The sequence below is a fragment of the Sturnira hondurensis genome, unplaced genomic scaffold (genome assembly GCF_014824575.4).
Source record: "Sturnira hondurensis isolate 20B ecotype Veracruz unplaced genomic scaffold, ASM1482457v3 Scaffold0002840, whole genome shotgun sequence".
NCBI lineage: Eukaryota > Metazoa > Chordata > Mammalia > Chiroptera > Phyllostomidae > Sturnira > Sturnira hondurensis.
Window position 1 is genome coordinate 29,459,164 of NW_028075471.1, and position 25,946 is coordinate 29,485,109.

Below are 25,946 nucleotides of genomic sequence, written 5' to 3' on the forward strand. Positions count from 1 at the left end.
GAGGATAACTTTTGCGCTGCTAATAACCATAATAGATATGCATTATAAAAATCCTCAAATATGACAGAGTGCCCCAGTGCCACCCTAGAGGGGTCTGGAATTGTTCAAAAAATAAATTCAACAAGGATTTGATTTTTTTGTACTTGTCTTTTGGATACTTCTTCATTTTTTTTTCATAATGATATATGGAATTCCTGTTAGCTACAAGGCACTGTTAGGCACAGTAACAGATGTTCTAAAAACAAAGACAAATTGTACATGGTGCCTGCTCTCAAAGACATGGAGCCCTTATTGGGTGGTGTGTGGATGTTAGGAAACTAAGTCTGTTCCGGTGGTAGGGTAGAGTTTTGTACATTGTAAATTGGGTACAAAACAGAGTGTGCCAATTGTGAGACCCAGAAAGACTTACAGAGGAGTAATATTTGAGCTGAGTCCTAAGAGAGAAGTAGGCAGTGACCAGGCAGATGGAGATGTGCATGAGAAGCGTGCTAGGCAGCTGCAAGGACATTTCAGACAAGGGCATATGCTAAGCAGGGAAATTTAAAACTTTTAAGTCTCTTGTGGCCAGGGAATTACAAACAGTTCCCTGTGGTTGGAATAGTGGGCAGAGTAGAATGGAGTGAGGGGCACGTTTGGAGAAAAAAATCAGGCCCGGATTACAAATTACATAAAGAATAGCATATGCATTATACTTCCCCATGGGAAGTGAGGGCATATGTAAAGCATTTTAAGTAAGGCTATCAATTATATAAATTGGTGGGCTCAATCTGGCCCACTGCTTGGCCTTGTAAACAAAGTTTTATTATAACACAGCTAAGCTCTTTCATTTGTATGTTGTCAATGGCTGCTTTTGTAGACAGTGGCAGAGAGAGAGGGAGTCATCGTAGATATGGCCCATAAAACCTAAAATATTTACTGCCTAGCCCTTTAAAGGAAAAGTTTGCCTGTTTTTAGAAAGATCTCTCTGTCAGTAGCGTGGAGGATTAGTTGGAGGGTTTTTGTGAGACAAGAGTCAGGGAACCCAGCGGGGTGCCTCCTGTAAGGTGACTGAGAAGAGACAGGAGAGTTGGAACTCAGGTAGCACAGGGACTCTCCGGGACAGCAGCGGCAGACGTGATATGTAGGGTTCAGCTGTATGCAAAGCTAGGGTAAAGGCAGCGCATCAGATTAAGTGGATGGACCCTCGTACCATTTATAAGTGCTGAAGGGAAAGCTGATGAGTTCTTTCTGGTTTGGATACAGTGAGGTTAACTTATAAGAAAAAAGTGGTGAAATGGTGTCATCAAATACTCAGTTTCAGTTTCAAATTATATTGCAATTAGCCCTGGCTGGTGTGGCTCTGTGGATTGAGTGCTGGCCTGTGAACAGAAGGGTTGCAGGTTTGATTCCCAGTCAGGGCACGTGTCTGGGTTGTGGGCCAGGGCCCCAGGAGGGGGCACACAAGAGGCAACCACACCTTGATGTTTCTCTCCCTCTCTTTCTCCTTCCCTTCCCCTCTCTCTAAAAATAAATTTTAAAAATCTTTAAAAAAATTATACTGCAAGTAAGTACAATTCAAAATTGGCTATCAGTGTTTCCCTACCAGGATACTATGGGTATTTGATTGAAACAATTTTTGTTTTGCAAGTTACATTGTTGGACTTTCAGCATTCTTCACTGCTGGGCATTCAATGCCAGAATTGCCTCCATCTCAGTCATTGTGAAAACCAAATAAGTGTTTGTATGTTTCCAAACACTGTATCCCATTGATCAGCATTTCATGTCCTTCCACATTTTGTGTGGCTGCATTAGGAAGTACCACCAGAAGTGCCAGGACGTATGTTTTCCCCTGAGATGTCACAGAACCAGGGGTATCTTTGAGCTGTTATACAGTCATGGTAACCCAACTTCAACTACCTCCCTAGCATGGTGATCTCCCACAGGTACGGTTCCAGATCTGAGCCCTTGCCCAGCATCCAGCTCTGTTTCTTCCAACTCTCCCTGCCCCTCCCATCCAGATGTGTCTCCCGTACCTCCAAGTCAGCTGAGCTCACACTGCCCTTCTCCCCAGCCTCCCACTCCCTGATCCTCCATGTTCCCTCTGCTGTGCTTTTGGGGGTGGAGACCCCACCCAGGGGCAGTGCCCACCCCCAGGGGGCTGTGCATGTGTATCTGTGTGTCTGGAATTTCCACTTCCAATGGGTCTGGATCCCACCCCCTTACCTTCCCTTTCAGTTGTTGCACCTTCTAAAATGATTTCCCAGCCTCAGACCCTCCTGCCCTCGTTCTTCCCATTCATCTTGCCAGATTAATTGTCCCAAAGAACATTTTAAAAACCTTATTGTGCTGCTGCCCAAACATCTCGAGGGGCTTCTCTGTTGCCCATCGAAGTCCCAACCTTTAGCCAGACACTGCTGAGTGGACCATGACCTGCCCTCCCAGGCCCTCCCTACCCAAGTCCAAAAGGATCCTGAAGCCTCAGACACATCCTGCAGTTTCTCCCATCCTTGTCACTTTGTTTATCCCTCCCCCTTCCCTCAGCCTTAGGGCTCAGCTCAAACATCACAACCTCCATAAAGCTGTTTGCAGTCCTCTCAGTAGGAGGGAAAATACCACCCCCCTTTATCTTCCCAGGGACTTTTATTTGGGCTTCTTCATTTCTTTCCATATAGACACTCATGGCCACTTTTGCACTCATTTAATCTCCTATAAGCTGAGGGCAGGCAGGTTACATCATATGTAGTGCCTATCAGAACTTCGTGTAACTATTATATACTTATAACTACATATGCAACAATTTGTTGCATAGAGGATGTTGAATCCGTATTTTTCAGCACTTTATTGAGCTATCTACTAAAAAAGCCAGGAAAGTTCTGTAGGAGAAATGGAGCTGAGCCATGGTATTCAAATGAAGGAATGCATTAAATGACTACAACCAGCTTGCCCTCTCCCACTTAGATCGGGAGTTCCTGTGCAGGGGACCTGTAAAAGCTAAGCCACATCAGCTTCCCTGGGGACGTGCAGAAAGGCACACATTCTATGTTGTTTCTCTGGAGCAATGTCATTTCCCTGCAGGCTTCATTGATTTCATCGTGGAGCCCACCTTCACTGTGCTCACGGACATGACTGAAAAGATCGTGAATCCGTTAATTGATGAAACCTCTGAAGCTGGCGGGACAGGGCAGAGGCGTTCAAGGTCAGTAGAGAAGGTTGAGGGCTGAGGGGCAGCTTGGCCTGTCCATGAAGATAGAATTCTTCTTTTGGAGGGGGTGGGGCTGTGTTTCATGGTGATGTTTGCTCTATCTCCTTCTGACAAGGGAGATGCCTGCCTCTTCCTTTCCTCAGAGGAGTTGAAATCATACCATTGCTACTCTCCGGGCTGGTCCATCAGGGGGCGACCATGGTCTGAATTATGATTGGCAGGTACCTAGGGTAGCATCTCTCCCCGTTCTCATTCTCTCTCGGCTCCTGGCAGGTTTAAACACCCCAGTCCCATTACTTATTAGCTGTGCAATCTCAGGCTCGTTGCCTCTGTTTCCTCATCTGAGAAAATGTGGGCCTGTCAGGACCCGGGGATTTCAAGGCCATGACTCCATGAGTGTTAACCACAGGCACACATTTTTCAAACACTAACCCTCCCCTTCCGGCCCACCTCACCAGGCTGATTCTGTGTGTGCGATTTTTCTCTCGTCCTGCAGTTTGAACAGCCTCAGCTCGGCAGATGCAAAGCGGTCAGTCAAGAGCGCTGGCTCGGAAGGAAGCGCCCCGATCAACAATTCCGTCATCCCTGTTGACTGCAAGAACTTTAAAGTCACTTGGACCGAGGTCGTGCACATCAATCGGGAGCGATGGAGGGCCAAGGTGCCCAAAGGTAACCTCTCCAGTAGACCTGTCCATACCTCTAAGCACCCACTCATATCACAAGCAGCGCCGCCCTGACTTGCAGGTGCTGCAGATAAAGCGGGATCTCAGGATTCAGATTGCTGAATGTCAGCCTCTGCCCTCTTTTTTAATCTTTACTTTTCAATGACAGTTGACATTAAGTATCATTTTATATTAGCTTTGGGTGTACAGCATAGTGACCAGACAATTATGTAATTTACCAAGTAGTCCCCTGGATAAGACTAGTACCCACCCTGGCACCACACAGAGTTATTACAATATTATTGACTGTATTCCCTGTGCTGAACTTCACAGCCCTGTGACTATTCTGTACCTGCCAATTTGTGACAAAGCCTCCACCCTCTTTTGAGCTTCAGTACATCTAAAACTCGGTGCACGGGGAACGATGCACACCTCTATGCATCCATGACCTTTGTGTTCTGTGACCAAACTCCTCTTGGTCTTAAGATTCTGAAGATCCTTCCTGGTTTCTGCATGACCATCCTGTCTTTCTCATTCCACATTGTGCGGCACATTTATGGGGTCTCTATCCCCTCTTTCATTTAAGCAAAGCCCTCACTTGTCATCAGTTACACTCATTACACTGGAAAACCTAATTCCTGACAACACGCAATTGAAAGAGATACTTCAAAGTCATTTGTTTGCAATGATCTGGCTTACTAAAATTACCTCCTGCAACTAATCACCTGGGGGAGCAGTGGACAGTTTCTTTACTGGGGAGAACTAGCCCTTTAAAAAGGACAGGCACATAAATAGCTAATAATTTTAAATTGATTAGGTACGCTGATAGTGATAATGCTTAAGCTGCTTTGCCTTGTCCCTAATCCTGCCTGGGGTGTTTGGGAAGGCATCATGTGGCCAGGAAGGCATCATGCAGCCTGGAAGAAGGTGGTGTGCAGTGTGTAGAAACCGGGAATGGGGAAGGAGGATAGGCAGAGCTCAGGTTGTGTGCATTTTGTGGGAGGACCCCTTGGCTATCAAAGCAAACTCCAGTTTGTGGGGTAAGGGGGGATTCAATCCCCACTCCCCTGCTGCTCTTCGGCAAATGCAGGTCGAGTCTGTTAGAAAATTCCATTTGGGGGTTGATTAGACACATCACAAAGCTGATGCAAAGAGCAGAAATAACATATGTGTACGTGAAGCATGGCCAGTGCCTGTGAGTGGAAAGGAAGGCTGAATGCAAAGTGAAATACGAGTGTGTAACTAATGGTGCTTTAGAACGTCTCAGCCTCCCGGCAATGCTGGCGACCGTTGACTGGTGTTAGGAAACGCCAGTTCATATCTGTTTTTCCATCAGTCATCAGTTTGGTTCGATGATCCCAGGCCGTTTTGCTCATTGTTCTTTGTTTAGAAAACCCTGACTTCACAAAAGCTTCCCTGTGGGGGGCTCTTGAACACACGTGGTTATTAAACTGATCAGAAATGGGATTGGATTAAAGTCTTGGTTTTATTAATCAATGTGATTTACATAGCTAGGTAGGCCAGAACACGTAGTTATTAGGAAAGATTAAATCAGTAATTTTTAGAGCTCCTAGAGCTGCAAAATCATTATTCCCAAACAAACATGTGTAGGGATAACACTTTGCAGGTCTGATCAATGTTTACAGTTTTCCATTCATTATTTAATACTTTTTAAACCTATTTTTCTAGTGTAAGAATAATTTATATTTAGGTTATAATGCCGATGTGTAAATTAAAAAATAGAGAAGAAAATAAAGATCCTAGTCTCTCTAGCCAGATATAACTCTTGCTGAAATGCTGATGTGATTCTTTTTCATTGGATTTACTATGCATTTCCACACCACAGCTGAATCATTCCTCTACCGCGCATTTTCTTTTCAGCTCTTTGATATTGTGAAGATGCAAGTTCAGAGTCTCTGAGCCTACCCCTGATTATTTGTCTAGGATAAATTTCTACACGTGGAATTATTTTGTCAAAGTAAATGAAAAAAAATTTTAAGCTTGATATCTATTAGCAACTTTTTCTCAGAAAGTTGTTTTAAACCTATGTTCCCTCCCAGTAGTAGTATAGTGAGAATACCTATTTCCCCTTCATATTTCCTATTGAGACTTTAATGTTTTTATTATTGATTCATAATAGCTCTTTACATGTCAAGGATAGTAATTCTTCGGGTGACGAAATACCTTGCTATCTCTGGCCTGCCCATTTGCCATCTGCCTTTTAACTTTGTTTCTGTTTTTTTTTTTTTTTAAAATACAGCCTATTTCTATTTTACTAGATGTTACCACATATTTTTTATGGAATTATGTTTCAATCAATGTAAATATCAAATAGCGCGTAGTGATACTCTTTCGAATGCTGAGAAGTTTAGTAAATTTTCACTTATTTTCTTCATACCCACTAATTTTTATTGAAATAGCATGGGATTTTCAATCTAGGTGATTGTAAGTCACATTTATCTTATAATTAACTTATGATTTAATATTGTTATTAATGTGTGCATCAAGTTTTATTTCTAGCTTGGCCACAATGATTTTTAAACACTAAGATTTACTAGTTTTATTGAACAGCATAGTTTCCTCATTCTTAAGTTTTTAATATTGAATTTTTCTGTCATCTGGAGCATGTCTTTGGCTACTACTTTTAGAAAGGGGGCTGGGGACACATTCTGTGTCCTTAGATATCTGGAAGTACCTTTCTGTTGTCATTATACATAATTGAGAGTTCAAAATCCATATAGTATTTTGGTTATTTTTTCAGTTAGTAATTTCTCTCTTTTTCTTTCTCTCTCTGTTTGTAAATAGTTTAAGTAGTCATTTCAGAAAATTATACCAAGGGATAACTAGCCCAGTACTATTTTAACCAAGCACCTATAGTATCATTATTCAGGAAGGCAAATTAAATGAAGAAATCAATGTATTTCTCCGAAACTGCGCAGATGTTCAGTGTGGGTGCTCAGGGGGATTATAATTTATGGATGAGGAGGGCTCTGTTCCACTTTAACTAGCTGGTTGCATCTGGCCATTTCATAAGGAGTCACTTCCCAGATATTCCCTGAAATAGGATTGACCTACTCGTTTGCTTTCTGCTAGCCTAGAAGCCTGGGGGTGCCAAGGATGTCAAATCTGAGACCTGAAAATTTAATTCTCTGCGCCTATGTCATTGCAGAAATCTGTTAGCACATAGAACTTAATTGTGCTATGGCTGACTTTTTCTCATTGGAGAAAAAAATTTATGTATATTAATAATTTCACCCTGGAAATATAAGGGAATCTGATTATGGTGGAACAGACCTGTCCCCTGTTGATTTAATTTCTTTTTTCTTACTGAGGTGTATGCTTGGTTCTGTCTACTTATTTTGAGTGATATCACTTTGAGTGCTGATGGTTGATCACACTAATATTAGACATTTCAGAAATAAGAGGAAGAGGTGGAGGCAGGGAAAGTGAAGGGCAATGCAGAGCCGCCCTCCTGGGGCGTGACTGCTGCCTGGACGGGGATCTCGCAGTTGATGATGACGTCATGAGAGCTACCGTTCGTTAATTTAAATACTAATTGCCTGCTGTCAGCTGTCGTTGAGCAGAAACAGATTGGTTTCTGAAATGTGCTCCCTGCCCAGTTTTCGTGTTTTTGGTAGATTTCCCGTAGAAAATTGGTCTGACTCAGTTGTCAAGTGAATTTTTCTCACTCAGATAATATATGATGCTCTTTTGCCGCAAACCAGACTTTAACATCTTCAGTTTTTAACCGCAGTTATGTTTAACTTGGGGATGTTTTGAATGCTGAAAGTTTGCCACAGTTTCAATGGAGGTTCTGTGAGGGGATTGTAAATTATTTTCTCTTATGAATGAATTCTCTTCCGCCAGCCTCAGCTTCCCTCTCTGCATAGTGAACACAGTCATTTGTTTCCTCACCACACGAGTGGTCAAGGAAACCAACGTTCGTCCGATGGCTAAACCCTGTCAACGTAGGACTTGATGTTTGTACGCTCTCTGTTCTTTGCAGCTGGCTAGAGGGCTGCCACTAGAATACGTACAAGGCAGGCTCATTGGCAGAGAGGGTGAATCGCACCCACTGTGTGCATTTCATGTAGCCAACAAACGCTCCAGGAGCATCCTCTGTGTGTCAGCTGCTGCACCAAGCCCTGGGAATTCGGGGTGGAGGTGACATTTGACCTTTGTCCTTGGGGCACTACAGAAGGACAAGGGGAAGTTGGGATGAATGTTCTAGCAGGCCTCCGTGGCCTGCAGTCTGCAGAGCATGCCAGCTCGCCATCTTCTCCTGCAAGTCCATTGTCTTACTCTTTAGTTGTACCGTCTGTAGACATCAGAAGACATCGTATACGACATATGCACATAATTGTGTTATTTGGGAAAGACATCTTTCTTTACCTTTTCATTGTAAATTAAAAATACATCCTGTTGGGAAAGTAGAATGTCACACAATATTGCATGGCAATCATTTAAATTTAAATCAGTGCTTGTTGACCCTGATTGTGTGTTGGAATCGTCTGGAGAACATTTACAATATACTACTTTTGCTCTCTTCCCTCCAGAATCTGATTTGTTTTGTCTGGGGTGAGGCCAGGGTATTGGTTTGGATGGATGGATAGATGACTAAAGGACAGGATGAATGAAAATCTCATACTGTATTAATGAGCACATCTGAGCCAGGCCCACATAAGGGCAGGGAGAGGCGCAATATTGGTTTATTGCTTATTAGGATTATTACTTCCCCCATCCCCTCTTCCAGCCCACTGATTCCACAAATAACATAACTATGATCCAACTTTATTTATTTCTTGAATATAAATGCCATTGTGAAAAATAAACCCAAAACACCCCAGTAGCAACTTAGGTCATTTTAGTGTATTATTGCCAATGCTAATAGTAGGTTTTGGGCAAAGATGCAAATTTCCTAATGGCGTGACCTGTCTTTATCTTCTCCACGCCCTCCCTGTCTTGCCTGGACACAGAGGAGAAGGCCAAGAAGGAAGCCGAGGAAAAGGCCCGCCTGGCGGCTGAGGAGAAGCAAAAGGAAACGGAAGCCAAGGACCAGGCAGAGGACAGCGCGGCTGGCGGGGCTGAGAAGAAGACATCCAGGGCAGCTCCAAGCCAGGTCAATGGGAGGCGCCCCAACAAAAGCAGCAATTCTCCTGGGAAAAACTCCAAAGCTGAGAAGTCATCGGGAGAAAAGCAACAGAATGGTGAGTGGCACTGCCCCTGGGAAGGGCTCTCTTCTGGGTGTTAATGACACGGTGAATAGTGAGTGGAGACCAGTCAACCACTGTGCCTGCCAAGGAGGACAGCTCATAGGGCAGGGCTTCCCCGGATCTAGCTGCTGCTGGCCCCGCCTTCCTGGGCTATGGATCCGTCATCATCACCCAGTCAGGAGCAGCCTGGGCCGTTCTCGCTGGGGGAGATGTATTCCTTTGGGGCCCTTCCCTGTTGTTCTGGAGACTGACCAGTGCCTGTGTGCTCACTGGGGAAATGACTACGAAGGATCCCAGCCCACTTCTGAGTGCTTGCGGCCAAAGAGGGTGACTGGAAGGTCAGTGTCCCATGCATGTCCACCTTCCCCTAGCATGGCTGGGCCTCAGTCTGCTGATGGCGCATTTCTAGAGTGAAAGTCCCTGTATCTGTAGCTGAATTAGGATATGCACTGGGGTAACCGGCCAGCCCACTTTTCCTGGGGCTGAGGAAAAGTAACCAGCCAGCCCTGGGATGCAGGGCTTTTGGTTTTAAAACTGGAACAGTCACCGGCAAACTGGGATGTGCAAACAGTTGCTGGGTTCTGTTTATTGAGTAACAACTGTGCACCAGGTGCTGTGCTTGGCACTAGGGATGTAAAAATGAAAAATCCACCCAAAGTCCACGATTTCACAGGGGAGGTAGATATTTTTAGAGGTTAATTCTAGGACAGCATGAGCCAGGAACAGTGGTGGCATCGCTGGTGAGTGCACAAGGGATACATGCAAAGAGACGTGGGTGCTGTTGCATTAGAGGATTGTGGGATTGGGGTAAATGTCAGGGAAGGCTTCAAGAGAAGGTGATGTCTGAGCTGCATTTTGAAGTCCTGAAGTTTTCTGGACTTCAAAATGCAGCTCAGATGGGGCACAGGGACACCCCTCGCCATCCTAAGACACAGGGGCATGGAAGGGGTTACCTTGTCTGTGGAAGGGCAGGAAGTTCAGTCTTGGGAGCTTTCAGGTGTCAGGTTGCAGCAATAGAGTTTGGAGTTTCTCAGGAAAATAGACACGCCTGGATTCAAGTCCTAGCTGTGCCTCTCACTGCTCGGTGGCCTCGGCTGGGCTCCTTAACCTTCCACTCTCTCTGCAAGTTGTGCATGGGCCACTTGTCAACTTTCAATAACAATGACAGCCAAGATGGCAACAGTAGAATAAATAGCATTTATTAACTCTACACCAGGGGCAGTTTTAAGTTCCCCCCTTACATAGTCGTTCTCTTACCTGCCTGCTGGGGCCAGGTGCTCTAGCTATTGTTCGGTGCAGTTTGAGTAAATGATTAGTATGTAGAAAGTGCTTAGCACAACTCTCTCCAATTGTTTTTCCAATTAACATATGTAAATGTGTAATCAGAAAACAATATTTTAATGCCTATATTACTGATAATATCCCATGTCAAGTGCAAGGATGTTGCACAAATTGCCTCAGGTAATCCCCATGACCCCTGCAGGGGTTGGGGAAGGCAGCCTGGTTCCAGAAACTGCTTGTAGCTACTTTGCTTTGTACTCAGGGGCATCATAGTTCAGAAAATATGCTCAATTTAATAAGAATTTATGATACCCCTGTTGGAGTTTTAGGGAGCTCTGTGGAATATTTCTTCCCCTCCCAGGGTCAGAACCAGCTGACAGAAGAACCAGTCTCAGAAAGCTAGTGCTCACAGTATTAGCTCCGCTAGAACTGGAGCTGAGTTGGAAAACGTGGACTTGGTCTGGGGAGGACACGGGCTGCTTCAGACATCCTCCCTGAACTAGGTTCTGCCAACCAGACCTTGGCAGAGCAGGCGAGCTCAGGACCCGCCCCTCATGCCACCCTCGCCCAGTACCCAGCACCCAGCAGGCTGCTTCTGGAGTGGCAGAAATAGTGCACGTCTCATGGAAAACACACCCCGAAGGGGCTGGGAGCTGGACAAATGGGTGACGCGGCTGAGCTGAGTAGGCAGTTCCTGCTTCTGGGCGCATCTGTCCTCCTTCACAAAGGAGGAGCGTGAGAGAGGCAAGATGTGTTCCTTCTCTACTTTGTTTTAGGAGCATGGGTTAAATATGTCTTCCCATAGTAAAATCAGGCAGTATAATATTGCTCACATTTAGTGAATGCTTACCACATGCCAGACATTGTTCGGGGGATTTCATGTGCAGTAAACCATTTAAAAACCCTGACCATGCTGTGCGGTGCATACAGCGTGGGTACATATAGCTGTGCGGTACATACAGTCTTTCCCATGGTGGTTTTCTTTTTTCCAGGTGAGCAAACTGAGATTCAGAGAGGTTAGATCACTTGCATAAGGTCACGCAACCAGTAAGAAGGGCGTTCGGGTCCAGTTCAGGTCTGTGTAAGCCCCAGGCCTGTCCTCCACAGTCAGCCCGTCCCTGCGGCTGCATGTCTTGGTGCTGCTGGGGACAGTGAGAAATAGGAGAGCCCTTGCGACTCAGCAGCTGTCCCCAGGAACCTTGTCATCTGTCTGTTCCAGGGTCAGCACACTCTTCCTATAAAGGACCAACGGTGAAAATTTCAGGCTTCACAGGCTGCATGGTCTCCATGGCAGCCGCTCAGTGCTTCTGTCCCAGTGCAAAAGCAGCCACAAGTAATACACAAACATTTAATGTTCCCATAAAACTTTATTTATGGAAATCAAATTTTGAATTCTATATAATTTGCACATGTTGTGACATATTCTTCTTTCTTCCCCATTACCATTTAAAAATGGTAAAAAACCATTCTTAGTTTGTGGCCCACATGCAACCAGGCCAGGTTTGGCCCATGGACTGAGGTTTCCCAATCCTGGTCCGGGCAGGGGAGAAACCAGTGAACACGAACCTCCTGGTCACAAAGAGGGTCATGGATTCCATGGGGCGGGGGGGGGCGGCGGGCAAACGAATACCCAGAGGGACAGAGGAGGCAGTGATTTATTCTGAAGATGGTTGAGGGGGGCCTGAAAGAGACAAAGCAGGGGCCAGGTGAATTTCACAACTGTGTATAGTTCCCAAAGTGAGCAAAAGTCCACCATTTCCCTTAAAAATTAAGTATACAATGAGAGGTGGGGAAAGAAATCAGTTTAGAGCGATAATCGGAAAGGCTGATGGTGGTGCGGGACTGTGTTGCAGCAGCCTAATTAAGATGATTTATAACGGCATGGGAAGGCTGCGTTGTTTGCCCTGCTTATTGGGTAACAGCTCACATTGGCCATTATTCCATATACAACCCTTGGGGAACTACTTAATGGGTTTCATTTGAGGAACATTGTCAAACAAGTGTGCGTCGCTTTCCTGGCACCCTTCGTTGTGGCTGCCCAAGATATTTCCAGGTTGGAGCTGAGGGACACTGGTTGAGAGGGGTCCTAGGGGTTTGGTCCCCTAGCAGCAATTATGGGATCTCCTAAACTTTGGTCTCCCTCAGGGGCCATCCCCCCCGCCCCCCCCAGCCCTGACCGAGGGGAAGGCAGGCTGCTGCAGGCTGCTGGCTAGCCTCTGGCAGGTTGAACCACTCCTGCTGGCTTCTGGAAGACATCCTCACCTTGCCCCAGCTGTGGATAAAGCTGCAGTCCAGGGCAACCAAAAGGCTTAACGCAGAGTGCATCAGGGGTCTGAAGGCTCATTTAGTCCAGAAAGGTCATTTTCCTGCAGGGAATTAGTTTGATTACAAGGCTCAAGATCCTCGTGCCCATCCCTCCTCCCTTATAACAGAGAAAAGCAAGTATATGGCCTGTGTCATTGTATCTCGGGAAAAATTCATCTCTTTTGACCATTGGTGGAGGTAGAAGGTAATGACCACACCCTTTCTCTAAACTCCCCCTGCTTGTGCCCTGCCCTTCCCCTCCGTGCCTCCAGCCAGTACCTCCCACTTCAGAATTAAGAATAAGAGCAAATAGGGAGTTTATTGACTTCTAACTTAGTTTAGGATTTGTCACATTTCATTAGAAGTACTTATTTTGTAGAATACACCTCAGTCAATACTGGTCTTGAATTTGCCTTAGGTAACCATTTATAAATCTGAAGGCCAAAGGCATTTAGAAATGGCAACATCAACAGACGCTTGAAATCTAAATCTTGAGCTTCATCGGGAAGTTGCAGAATACAGCCGTGGGAGCCTGGCCTCTAGAATCAGACCCATCTGCGTCTTTCGTGGTGAATGGCTCTATTTATGCTGTGGCGTCCATCACCATAAAGTGGAGATGATAGGAGTTTCACATCAATTCTTTTTATTATTATTATTATTATTATTATTTTATTGTTGTTCAGTTACAATGGTCTGCATTTTCCTTGCACCACTCCCCCACACCCCAGCCAAACCCACCTCCCTCCCTTGCTTCCACCCACCACCCCCCTTGGTTTTGTCCATACGTCCTTTATAGTAGTTCCTGAAAACCCTTCCACCCATTATCCCCTCCTACCACCCCTCTGGTTACTGTCAGATTGTTCTTAATTTCAATGTTATATTTTGCTTGCTTTTTTTCTTTTGTCGATTAGGTTCCAGTTAAAGGTGAGCTCATATGGTATTTGTCCCTCACAGCCTGGCTTATTTCCCTTAGCATAATGCTCTCCAGTTCCATTCATGCTGTTGCAAAGGGTAGGAGCTCCTTCTTTCTCTCTGCTGTGTAGAATTCCATTGTGTAAATGAACCATAGTTTTTTTTTATCCACGTAATTATTGATGAGCACTTAGATTGCTTCCAGCACTTGGCTATTGTAAATTGTGCTGCTCTGAACATTGGGGTGCATAGGTTCTTTTGTATTGGTGTTTCAGGGTTCTTAGGATATAATCCCAGCAGTGGAATTGCTGGGTCAAAAGGCAGTTCCACTTTTAGTTTTCTGAGGAAATTCCATACTGTTTTCCACAGTGGCTGCACCAGTCTGCATTCCTACCAACGGTGCACTAGGGTTGCCTTTTCTCTACATCCTTGGCAACACTTGTTTGTTGATTTGTTTATGATGGCCATTCTGACCCGTGTGAAGTGGTATCTCATTATAGTTTTGATTTGCACATCAATTCTTTACAAGTTGATTTAAGCAAAATCACTTTGTGGAAAGATCAATTGGCCATTTGTCCAAAACTGTCAGACAAATGTCAGGTCTACGATAGACAAGAGGAGCAGCGTCGCTGCCAGGGGGAGATCCACATGCAAGGCCAGGGGCAGAGGTGGGGTAGTGTGTGAAGCACAGGCAGGTGGGCAGTCACTGGCCTCAGCACATGGACTGACCAGTGTGTGACAGGGTGGCTGCTCTGGAGGAAAAACTCCAGCTTGAAAAACATCCTCGGTCATTTGATGAGTTTGTTATTCAGCAGACTGATCATTCAATGAATTAAACATTAATGATTTTGCCTCCTTGCAATAACAGCACCTTCATAATGGGCTTGTTACAAGATTTAATGGAGTGAGGTCTGCGAAGCATGCAGCACACTGCCTGGCACAAAGAAAACAAAACTGATCGATAGATCTTGGGCCCTGCTTGCTCCTTTCTGGTTGCAATTAGTATTAGGTTCTTTTTGATTCAATAAGTACCAGTATTTTAGTGGTAATGTATCCTTGGTTTTATTTAGGCTAAAAAGAAAGCTATTAGTACTTGGTATGAAAAACATCCAAAATTGGAAAGAATAATCTGGGGAGAGGGGTGCCATGCTTTTCAGTGCCACACTGGCATACTGTTGAGCAGACCTGCTCAGGGAGTGTTCATCGTGGGTTTGTGTGTCTCCTTTGCAGCTATTCAGCTCTGCCACTGTGGTGTGAAAGCAGCCGTTGGCAATACATAAATGAATCGGTGTGGCCGTGTTCCAATAAAACTCTATTTCCAAAAACAGATAGCAGGCCAGATATACTCAGGGCCCATAATTTGCTGACCCCTATTCTAGGACAACGTGACTTTGTTTCACTTTGTCACTTACTATTTGATTCAAGCCCAGGTACTGTGAAGCTATATGCTAACTTGTAGATTTTGGGCTGGTAGAGGAGATAACCCCAAAGGTTATGGTCTTACTGACTTGTGGGACATAACCAGGCTTGTCTCTAACCCAGCAATCTTATTTAACATAATTCTAAACTACCTATAAGTGCTCAGTTTATTAAATACTTCTGGAACCCTCCTTACTATCTGACTCATTCCCTCATAAATTTAAATGGTTTTTTTTTGCCATTTTCATTCAGTTTTTGTACACATTGTGTTTTTTAACTTTTACAAGTTACATTTAGACAAACTCCTTAATTAGAATGGCATTTATAACTGGTTCGGAACAATAACAACTGTCGTTGAGTAATGTCAGATGCCATGCTCGACACTTGACATGCATTTGTCAGTATGTCTTCATGCCTCCAAAGTAGACACTAACATCCCCCCTCCAGACGTGGGGACTGAGGCACGTGAAAGTTAAAAAGCTGTTAACTGCCCTAACTTACACTTAACCCAGGCTTCTCCTCACTCTATACCAGCCTCGTTGAGGGTAAGCACCGTTGACTTAAGCACAACCCTGTTTAACAGGAACTTTCAACCTTCATTTCCAGGACCTAGTCTGTGGTTTAGAGGATATTTACACTCAGACTTGTGCCCCCTAGTGACCAAAATGATACTGTACTTTTTTCTATTTGTTTTTATCTTGACAGGTTTGAGGATATTTATGACTTCCTCCTTAGGGGTCTACATATTCTGTTTTTGTCATGTTTTACTTGCAGGTGACTTGAAAGATGGTAAAAATAAGGCAGACAAGAAGGATCAGTCCAACATCGGGAATGATTCAAAGAAAACAGATGGTAAGGGCATAATTCTCATTTTGTTTTCCATAAATGTGCCATTTAATGCCAGCTTGTTAGAATTGTACCTGAAATTGGAGTCATTAATATGTTCTTATATTATACCTTGCAAAAACACTATATTTAAGGAGCACTGTTATTCCTTTTTCAATAATTTACAAATTATTGTTGCATCTCTTCCCCTCCACCATACTTTCCCCATCACAAATGCATTCTATACTATCTTTTCTCACTGCCATTTTCACTGTAAAGTTTATGAAAAATTGATTCTGGACTTGCTCATTATAATGGAATGGTACGTGAATGTCGGATCGTAAATTGTGCAATATAAATGAGCAGTGTTGAATGTTTTCAGCTTCTTCATTTTTTTTAACTTTCAATGAGTTATGATTGTTGGCGGAAACAAGCACAGGAGTGTGTGCAGTGTTTTCCTTATGTCAGAGCTGGGGCCCACACACTGGAGAAGGTGCAGAGCAATAGAACACAGGGCAGTACCCCCAAACCAGTTAGAACCGGCCTTGTGATGTGCTTCGTGCACTACTTGACCAACATCCCACTCTTTCTCAGCCCTGAGAGTTCAAAGGATATTACCCTCCAGACTTTGAACCATCACCCAGTCTTGCTGAATCTTCCCTCCCTGGAGACCCTGCAGGAGATGCTACGCTCTCCTCTCTGCCCAGTTTGGTGATAATGCCATGGAGGAACCAGCGCTGGTAGTCAGGTAGCAGTGCAGGAAGACATTTGAACACAGCTTCTCACTCACACTTATATGCGGGAAATTAGCTTCAAAAATGTTGTCTAAGATCATTCAAATAATTCAGTCCAGTGTCTTATCACAGACGTGGGTAATTTTTTGCCAAGTTGTATGAACGAAAACCTCTTACCTAGTAAACATGCCATTCTTCCATGACTATGACTAAGATGTGAATTATGTGGAGATAATATAGAATCCTCTTACCAGACCCTGTCAGGGGTGAAGTTTGTTCAAGTACCAGAGACTTTTTGCTGTATATCGTTAGCTCCCTGGCAAAGTAACACAAACCAGAAAGTGCATAGTAGTGAATGGTGTTAGCTCTAAGGATGTCACCTGAAAACCTCGCCCATCCTGTACCCAGCCCCTTGGCTCATCTGAATTCCTACAGAATAAAGCCCAAACAAACCACACCAAGTCCCAAATCTTTAATATGGAGTCTCAAATTTGGTTACATTTTTATATTGTGCTACAAATATCCATTAGAATGTTGTCATGTGGGCATTGGGATTGAATTTTATTATCTTCCTTAAGCACTTTTATTTTACCTGTGCCCTTTTAAACCCCAAGTATTTGCTCCCAAGTATATAAAATAATTACACAGGGTTTTTTTGTGTGGTGGTGGGGAGAGTGATGAAATAGATGTTATGTTCCATTATATGAGTAAATATAAGGCTTCGTTGTTTAATGAGCTGGATTCTTGATTCCATGGGGGCAGTGAACAGATGCAGTAAATAAAGAAGAGACATTTCCTAACATCTGTCCACGTTTCCCTTTATAACTGCAACCTTCCACTGCTTCAGATGGGGTTAGGTATATTCATGCACTTTCAGGTTTGTGCCCAAACTGGGGTGTGAACGACTTTGTATTTTAATTTCATTGATTGACTAAGGTGACATCAGTCATAATCACTGCTTTGTTACCGTCAGTACTGGGATCACTGAACTTTAGTTGCTGTGGTCTTAGCCCAGAATCTTTACCAGCACTAAAGCTAATTCTTGGTGGTGTGAACTAGCAAATAATCTGATCAGTCTCACCTACCCCTTCCCCTTTGGTCATCAAAGTAATCTACTTCAGAATTTTTTAATGGTATGTAGGCTAGTAGATGTATTAACTTTTAAAACCTATCTAGTAACAACTAGATACATTTTGAATATTCCTTTTTAATAGACCCTATTATATGTGATGACTGTGGGGGTCAATGTAACTATCTCTATACCCGAGCCCTGATCCAACCCCTGGGAACCCGTGGTGACCAGCTCTAATTTTTGAGAGGGTGTACCCAAGCACAGTCAGTGCCCAGTGTGATCAAACCCACTGGGGTTCAAAGGCTTAACACTGTATGCATTTAGAGAGGAATTCAGTGGAAGTGAGACCAGAGCTGGTGATCCACAAACTCCAATGAGCGGAGGCCCATTGGAGGGAGGGAGGGAGCGTGTGCTGAAGGGTAAACGACACCCTGGCTTCGTGAGCACAGGGCACACATGTATCACCTCTGTCAGGTGCCTGCAGCACTGACTGTCTGACTGACTGCAAAGAATGAATGAAACATCTGATAAGGGGTTAATTTCCAAAATTTATAAAGAATTTGTGCAACTTAACACCAAGAGAACAAACAATCTAATTAAAAAATGGGCAAAAGACCTGAATAGACACGTCTCCAAAGAGGATGTATACATGGCCTGTAGACATATGAAAAGATGGTCAACATCACTAATCATCAGAGAGATGCATAATGTGATATCACCTCATACCTGTCAGAATGGCCATCATCAATACATCAACAAACAACAAGTGCTGGCGAGGATGTGGAGAAAGGGAGCCCTTGTGCACTGTTGGTGGGAGTGCAAATTAGTGCAGCCACTGTGGAAAGCAGTATGGAGAGACCACAAAAAATTAAAAATGGATCTGCCTCTTGATTCAGGACTTCCACTTCAGGGAGTATATCTGAGAAACCCAAAACACTGATTCAAGAGAATATGTACACCCCTATGTTCATAGCAGTATTATTTATGGTAGCCAAGATTTGGAAGCTGCCCAAGTGTCCATCAGTAAATGAGTGGACAAAGACGTTGTGGTATATTTACACAGTGGAATACTACACAGCGACACAAAGAAGGAACTCCATGCTTTGTGACAGCATGGATGGAACTGGCAAGTATTATGCTAAGTGAAATAAACCAGTCAGAGAAAGAAAAAAACCATGTGATTTCACTTATATGTGGAATCTAATGAACAAAATAGACTAACAAACAACATAGAAAACAGACTCACAGATACAGAGAACAGACTGACAGCTGTCAGAGGGAAGAGGGGTTGGGGGACTAGGTTGAGAAGTGAAGGGATTAAGCGAAAGAACGAAGCAGATACAGATAACAGGATGGTGATTGCCAGGTGGGAAAGAGGGAAGGGAGACAGGGAAGAGGACGAAAGAGCAATACATGGTGATCGGAGGAGACTTGGCCTGGGTGTTGAGCATCCGTGTGAAGATGATGTGTTACAGAGTTGTACACTTGATTCCACTATGGTTTTATTAACCAGTCTCACCCCAATAAATTCAACTAAAAATAATAAGCATCCTTTGAAAATACCTTGCTTGCTCTTAGGAAGAAATACACTCACACATGAAGATCTGGTCTTCTGAGCCAAGATTCTCACAGGGTCTAAGTTTTTTTTTTTAATTTTATTTTTATTTTTTTAATATTTTATTTATTTATCTCTAGAGGGGAAGGGAAGGAGAGAGGGAGAGAAATATCAATGTATGGTTGCCTCTGCCGAGGACACACAATGTATCGTGTGTCCCCTGCCGGGAACTGGCCTGCAACCCAGGCATGTGCCCTGACTGGGAATCGAACCGCGATCCTCTGGCTCTCAGGCCCGTGCTCAATCCACTGAGCTACACCAGCCAGGGCACAGAGTCTAAGTTTTTACAGTGTCCTTGAGAGACCCGTGGGGTGCCACATGAATGAATCATTTGGGGGCCTCTTTTTGTAGCCATACTTGAAACACCCTAGCTTCCTGAACCTGTCATAATTTTTATAGTTGCCCTGAAATAAGGACGTGCTCTTAACTTTACCTGACTGCATTAACCAAGATATGAACTAACCACTGTTAGTGTCTCCTAAAAGATTGATTAAATTCTTTTAAAATTGATCTATAGAGTCCATGTAATCTCCATTGAAATTCTCATAGGCCTTTTTTGGTAGAAATTAATAAGCTAATTATAAAATGTATACGGAAATGCAAAGTCCTCACAATGGACAAAGCAACTTGCCAAAAGAAGGGAAAAGGGGGCCTGGTTTCAAGACAAGTAAAGCTGTAGTAATCAAGCATCCAGACAGACAGCTGCGTCAATGGCGAGTCCAGAAGTTGATCTATGTGCATAATATATGGACATCTTATTTTCGACAAAGGACACTTTGTGGGGAAAGGAAAGACATCAACAAATGGTGACAGAACAATTGAATATCCATATGCAAAGTGACAAACTATCTATACTTCACATTAGATACAAACATTAAATTAAAATAGATCATGAAACAGATTATTAACTGAAAATGGTCATTAAAAGGACCATAAACATAAATTTAAAATATGAAACTTCTGGTTAAGAATACAGGAGAAACTCTTTGTGGTCGCAGGTTAGGCCAAGATTTTCTGTGTATGACAAGAAGAGTATAAGCCATATAAGAACAAATTGATAAATTGTACTTTATAAAAATTACAAACCTCTGCAATGTCAAAACCATCTTTAGGAGAATAAAAAGATAATCCACAGATGGAAGGAGAATAATTTCAAAAGAATATTTTATTTCTTTTTATGTTCGGGATATAAGTCAACCTCAATATTCAATAATAAGAAAACAAATAACTCAAGCAAAAACATGCAAGAAATTTAAACAAACATTCCACCAAAGAAGATATACAGCTAGCAAATAAGCACCTTAAGAGATCATTGGAATCATTAGGGAAATGCAAATTGAAAGTCAAATTGAAACCCATGTGGAAACAAATCAAAATGCAACTTACATTAGGGGGAGAGGGCTTTGCATTTGTAACGACCTCTCAGCTCTCTGCTAGGCCAACTTGGTCAGCTCGTTTCTTCAGTGAGGAAATGGTACTCCTTACGTCCAGTCCTTCTGAGTATTCCTCCAGTTGCTTATGTTCCCCTCTTTAGAATCTCAGTACAGGAGAAAGGGAAGAGGCAGGAGAGCCGATCTTCTGGTTAGTTTGTGTAGAATAACTACTTGTGATTTGAAAGTCCGTTGCGGACATTAGAGGATATTACCTGTGGTTTGATTCCTCATGAGACTGGCATTTCGTGACCTGGACTTGCTTCAGGGCTCACCAGAGGCACCTAAAGAAATGAACATGTTTTTCCTGTTTTCCTTCTAGCGGATCTCTGCCCAGTTAGTTTGAAATGACTTTGGAGTTTTTTAGATGTCTTTCATTCTATAGAGTAATGTAATAAGTTATTAAAAAAACAATTGGCAGGACATGGTCTGAACCTCTACACCTGATTTGTGAAAAATAATATTCTTATTTTTAACTAAGGTTGAAAAATTTTTATTTGCCAAAGTAACATCATGACTTCCAGCAGTGGAATTGGCGGTGAACAGTGGGTGGGCCTGTGCAGTCCTGGGAGTGTGCCCTGCTCTGTAGATACAGGGAGGAGACAGTCAAAAAGTAGGGTTCAGGGAGAAAAAGTAGGGTGCAGTATGTGTAACTTATACAACACAGTATGTGTTATATAAGTTACACATAAGGACTGAGACTCTTACAACGGAGACTGTCTCGGAATTAAGTTCATGTCTAGAGACTTGAGAAGCAACAAACACATCATTACTCAGGAGGCATGCACTGTTGAGGCCATTGTAGCATCTGCATCTACTTGGGCACCTGTGTACCAGTATTCTTGTCTTGGGGAGTTGTACCCACCTCCTTTCTTCCAACTACGCATCCGTGTACTACTCAGGACAATGGCATTAGGCTGCCTTTATACACCAGAGTGAAGAACTGCCTTATTTCAGGCCCACCAAAACCTTGGCCTATAGTTAACGCCTCCTTTTATTTCCTCATTGTTCCAGTAGATGTTGTGTCTCCCCATGGGCTTCTTGTTATACTTGCAGCTGATATTGGCTGTGTATTGGTCCACTCGGAGCCACGGAAATGCTTGGACACAACCATTCATCTTCAGCTCACTCGTATTTGAATCAGTCAATATAGACATAGGACTATTACAGGGCATTCCTTATTCCCTTTATGTTTTTCCCAATTTTTGGAATGTTGATTTGTTTGTAAGCAACTGCCAATATGACTTTAGTCAAAACCTATTGGGTTCACATGTTGTAGAGGAGAGTGGTGTTAATCGCCATCTTAGTTCAAACTTGTACTCCAAATTGTGTTGTATAAGTTACACATAAGACAGTTAAGTGATAGAAGAGGTTATGGAATCTTGAGAATTCTTGACACAGGAATTTTGAAGTGAAATCCACTTTGTGGTTCCTCATTTTACTCTCTGTGTAAGAACTGTCTTGTCTGGGAAACGATGCAATTCCTTCAGCTAGAGCATTCAAAACATATGTGATAACAGAAAGAGGGGCCTGCTGATTAGCAAGAAGCTCTCTACACGTTGGCAGATGAAGGAATTCCATATCGATGGTAAACAGAGAGTTGGTTGTGTGGCAGAAGACTTGTTGACATGAAAATGAATCCTGATGACCCGTGTATGGCGGGGACTGCCCATTCACTGATGTACAATGTGAAAGAGACCCTCCATGTACACGGTAATGCTCTCATCAGTTGGCCAGTCAGTGGTTTCTTTCTCCCGAAGGAAAACCTACCTGGGAGGTCAAGTCATGTGAGAAGGCTGCTTGGCAAGCTAAGCCTGGGAGGGGAGCTGGTCGGTGAATTGTTGCTTCAAGGTAGAATACCCTGATATGTCTTTCTCCACCACTGGGGTAGACCTGCCAGGAAGGATGGATGGGGCACACCCTATGTCCTGAGTCCAAGAGGCTCCTTCATGCTACCTCTTCTTCTGGTCTCTTTTTGACCACATATTCAGCCACCAGATATGTTGACATTTTGGAGCAGATTATCATTCTTGTTCATACTTTTAGTCATCTTTAATTGCATTTCTGGACTTTTAATCCTGAGGAAGCTTATCTGTTTTTAAGGCAGATGACCTCAAATTGTGTCTTTTCTCAATCCTGTCCGCCCGCCCCCCACCATAGCCTACCTGATTTTCATAAGCTCCACCCCCCCATCCCTGAAGGTATGCCCAGATCACGAACTGTGGTGGATAAAACAGCACAGGATGGTGAACACCAGGGACACCAGCAGTCACCCTGTTCTTTCCCCACACACCCAAGACAGAGCAACTATAAAAATAACCTTGAATTATTTCTAATTTACTTTAAGAGTTAAATCTGTGAAACTTCAGTACTTAAGTATTTCTTGCAATGATTGATTTGTAGTACACCTCTCCATTCCTCATGTCATGAAAGCCAGTATCTGTTACCTTGGGGTAGTTTCTACAAATAGCCAATCCCATGCATTGGGTTTTTCACTTGTTTCCGTCTCAGGGGATAATGTTATTTCTTAGTTCTGGGAAGATGCCTTATTACAGCTTTCTGTGTATTGACGAAAAGTAGGCCTGTTTCTTTAATGGAGGAACTGCCCTCAACATTAGACTCTGGCATCCCTTTGGGCTATTTTCTAGGAGTTCACAGGGACCAAACATCTGGGGTGTCCTGGGTCCCCATTAAGATAAGTGATCACAACCACACATACTCCGATTGACGTCGCATTTCCCTTAGGCATTTGCCCGTGAACACACCTGTGGCCCATTTACTTCACAAATTCGAATGTTAGTGATGCTCCACTTTGATGCCCATGTCCAAGGGAAGAATTGCTGTGTTACTTTTCGATGTCTGTTATTCTTGAGCATCTGGATAATACCTTACTCATTAGATTCTAAAAGGTTTTTCTGCTTAAAAGTTTTGATGGATAGACTTCAGGGTCATGTTCTAGCTAATTTAAGAAGCTGGACTGTTGGTTGACCAGCAAAAAGAGTTACTCTGTGTGCAGCCATCCCGAAATCCAACATAATGGCTTTTTAGAGGTGGATTCGGGGGAAAGCTATTAACCAGTGTGTGATATGTGGGTGGTAGGTGGTCAAATGGGGTGAACTCAGAAAATCTCCTTGTTCATTTTTGCTGTGCACTTACACTCTCAAGAGCATGGAAGTGCAAACCCTGTTACTCACACATGGTTCTAGTGTTGCTGAGTCACAGTGGGTCAAAACAATTGCAGACACCTTTTGGTTGCAAACATCTATTTCAAACCAATGCATCTTCATGCAGTTTTAGGCTCAGTGCTTTGCATGGAAGGTGCACAACAGAAATCCTTGTGGTGGGTTATAAAGGAACGAGATGACATGCAACTGCTTCTGTTCTACAGACTTTGTGTTACTGAGATTCAGTTTGTGGTATCAAAATAGCAGCTGAGATTGTGTGTGTATGATATATATACCACACACACACACATATATATATTAGTACATATCACTGTATGTGTAATATAATGTAAGATTGGTGAGTTTTTAAAAATTAAATTGTGTTATACTCAAGAAAACTTCTAAAGTCAATGAATGCTTTTTACAGAGCTATTTAGAATCCAGTCTCTTTGCAGATAACTACACAGTGGATATGTCAAATAAAAGTATATTATGTACTCTTTCTTAATGACAAAATTAATCTTTTTAAACAACCTTTCCATTGCGATTACTGGTAGATAGCTTTCATTATTTCACTCTATCTTCTAGACATTTTGTTACACTCTTAACATACCATCGTATTTGTAAAGGAACTGGTTTGATGAAGAGGCTTACAATTTTGGAACTATGGGGGAAAACATCATTTTTTTCTTAATGCTGATATGCAGGATTAAAAATTTCTTAGTATTCCTGAAATAAATATTCATCTGTTTCCCCATAGGAAAAATCATATTTTTGTCAGATTCTATGCAAGGGATTGAAAAAACACAAGTAACAATGCATTCGTCAAAAGAAACTCTATTAACATTATGAAAAAGTCTTTAAAATAACAGCTGTCTTTGAAACAAAAGTGCGCCAAAGCCAGAGCCAGCGATGTCTCCGAGGTTCATGCCTTTTCTCTCCCAGGCTCGCACACGGCAGTAGAGCCATTAAAAATGCAGTACCGAGTGCATGTCGAAGCTTCCTTGCCATGTTTACTCTTAGCCTTCTCCACCCAAGGGAAGACTGGTCTCCAAGTAATGACATCTGTATTTTATAAGTATTAGTCCTCTACAGTATCTGTTATCCTTATTCTGTATCCTAGAGCCACAGTGGAACACAGGAGAAAACATGTTTTTTAAAAATTTTTTCATTCATTTGAAGTAGTTCATTGCTTTGATTGAATGAAGAGAATTGAGAAAACCATGAAGAGAACAGTCAGAATGACTCAGGTCTAAAATTCCAGCTTCACTTAGCTTTCTCTGAAGGACTTCCCTAGTCTTTATGGTCTCTGGCTTCTTGTTGGCTCTCCAGCTAAGCAGACTCAAAGGCTGATCAGAAACGAAACTCCTGTTTGCAGGCAACTCTACTTGAACCAGAGGGAGGGCAGGAGCTGCTGGTGCCTGGCCCTCACGTAGCTCTGAAGAGTGGGTCAGCCTGGGGCAACTGGAGAGCTGAGTGTTTTCATGGTTCCTCAGTCGTTAGAGTGCTAGGTGTTTAATGCCCAGAGCAGTCTCAGTGAAATACCTTGGCCAATTCGGGATAGAAGAACAGAGACAATTAATTTGCATATTTAAAAATACTTTTTAATTTTTAAATTACAGTTGACATACAATATTATATAAACTTCAGATGTACAACCCAGTGATTAGACATTTATATAACTTATGAAATGATCACCCCAATAAGCCTAGTACCCATCTGATACCACGCATAGTTATTACAGTATTATTGACTCTATTCCCTGTGCTGTACTTTATTTCCCTAAGACTATTCTGTAACTACCAACTTGTACTTCTTAATCCCTTCCCTTTTTTCGCCCATTCCTCCAAACCCCTTCCATCTTGCAACTGTCAAAATGTTCTCTATATTTCTGACTCTGTTTCTGTTCTGTTTGTTTGTTTATTTCGTTTTCCAGATTCCACATATAAGTGAAATCATCTGGCATTTGTCTTTCTCTATCTGACTTATTTTACTCAGCACAATACCCTCTAGGTCTATCCCTGTTGTTGCAGATGCAAGATTTCATTCTTTGTTATGGCCGAGCCCTGTTCCCTTGTATGTATTCAATGCTTCTTCTTAATCCACTCATCAAGTCGTGGACACTTAGGCTGCT

General features: G+C 43.0%; 1 protein-coding gene across 10 annotated transcripts in view; it reads left to right on the plus strand.

Annotated features, from left to right (window-relative positions):
- PDE1C (phosphodiesterase 1C) overlaps window positions 1-25,946 on the plus strand; it is a 424,272-nt gene that overhangs the window by 368,511 nt on the left and 29,815 nt on the right. For all 10 annotated transcript variants that reach the window (XM_037041188.1, XM_037041178.1, XM_037041181.1 and 7 more), the window contains 4 exons: window positions 3,055-3,175; window positions 3,678-3,850; window positions 8,820-9,050; window positions 15,747-15,824. In XM_037041188.1, the coding sequence (XP_036897083.1) occupies window positions 3,055-3,175; window positions 3,678-3,850; window positions 8,820-9,050; window positions 15,747-15,824 (603 nt within the window). The remainder of the gene's footprint in view (window positions 1-3,054; window positions 3,176-3,677; window positions 3,851-8,819; window positions 9,051-15,746; window positions 15,825-25,946) is intronic.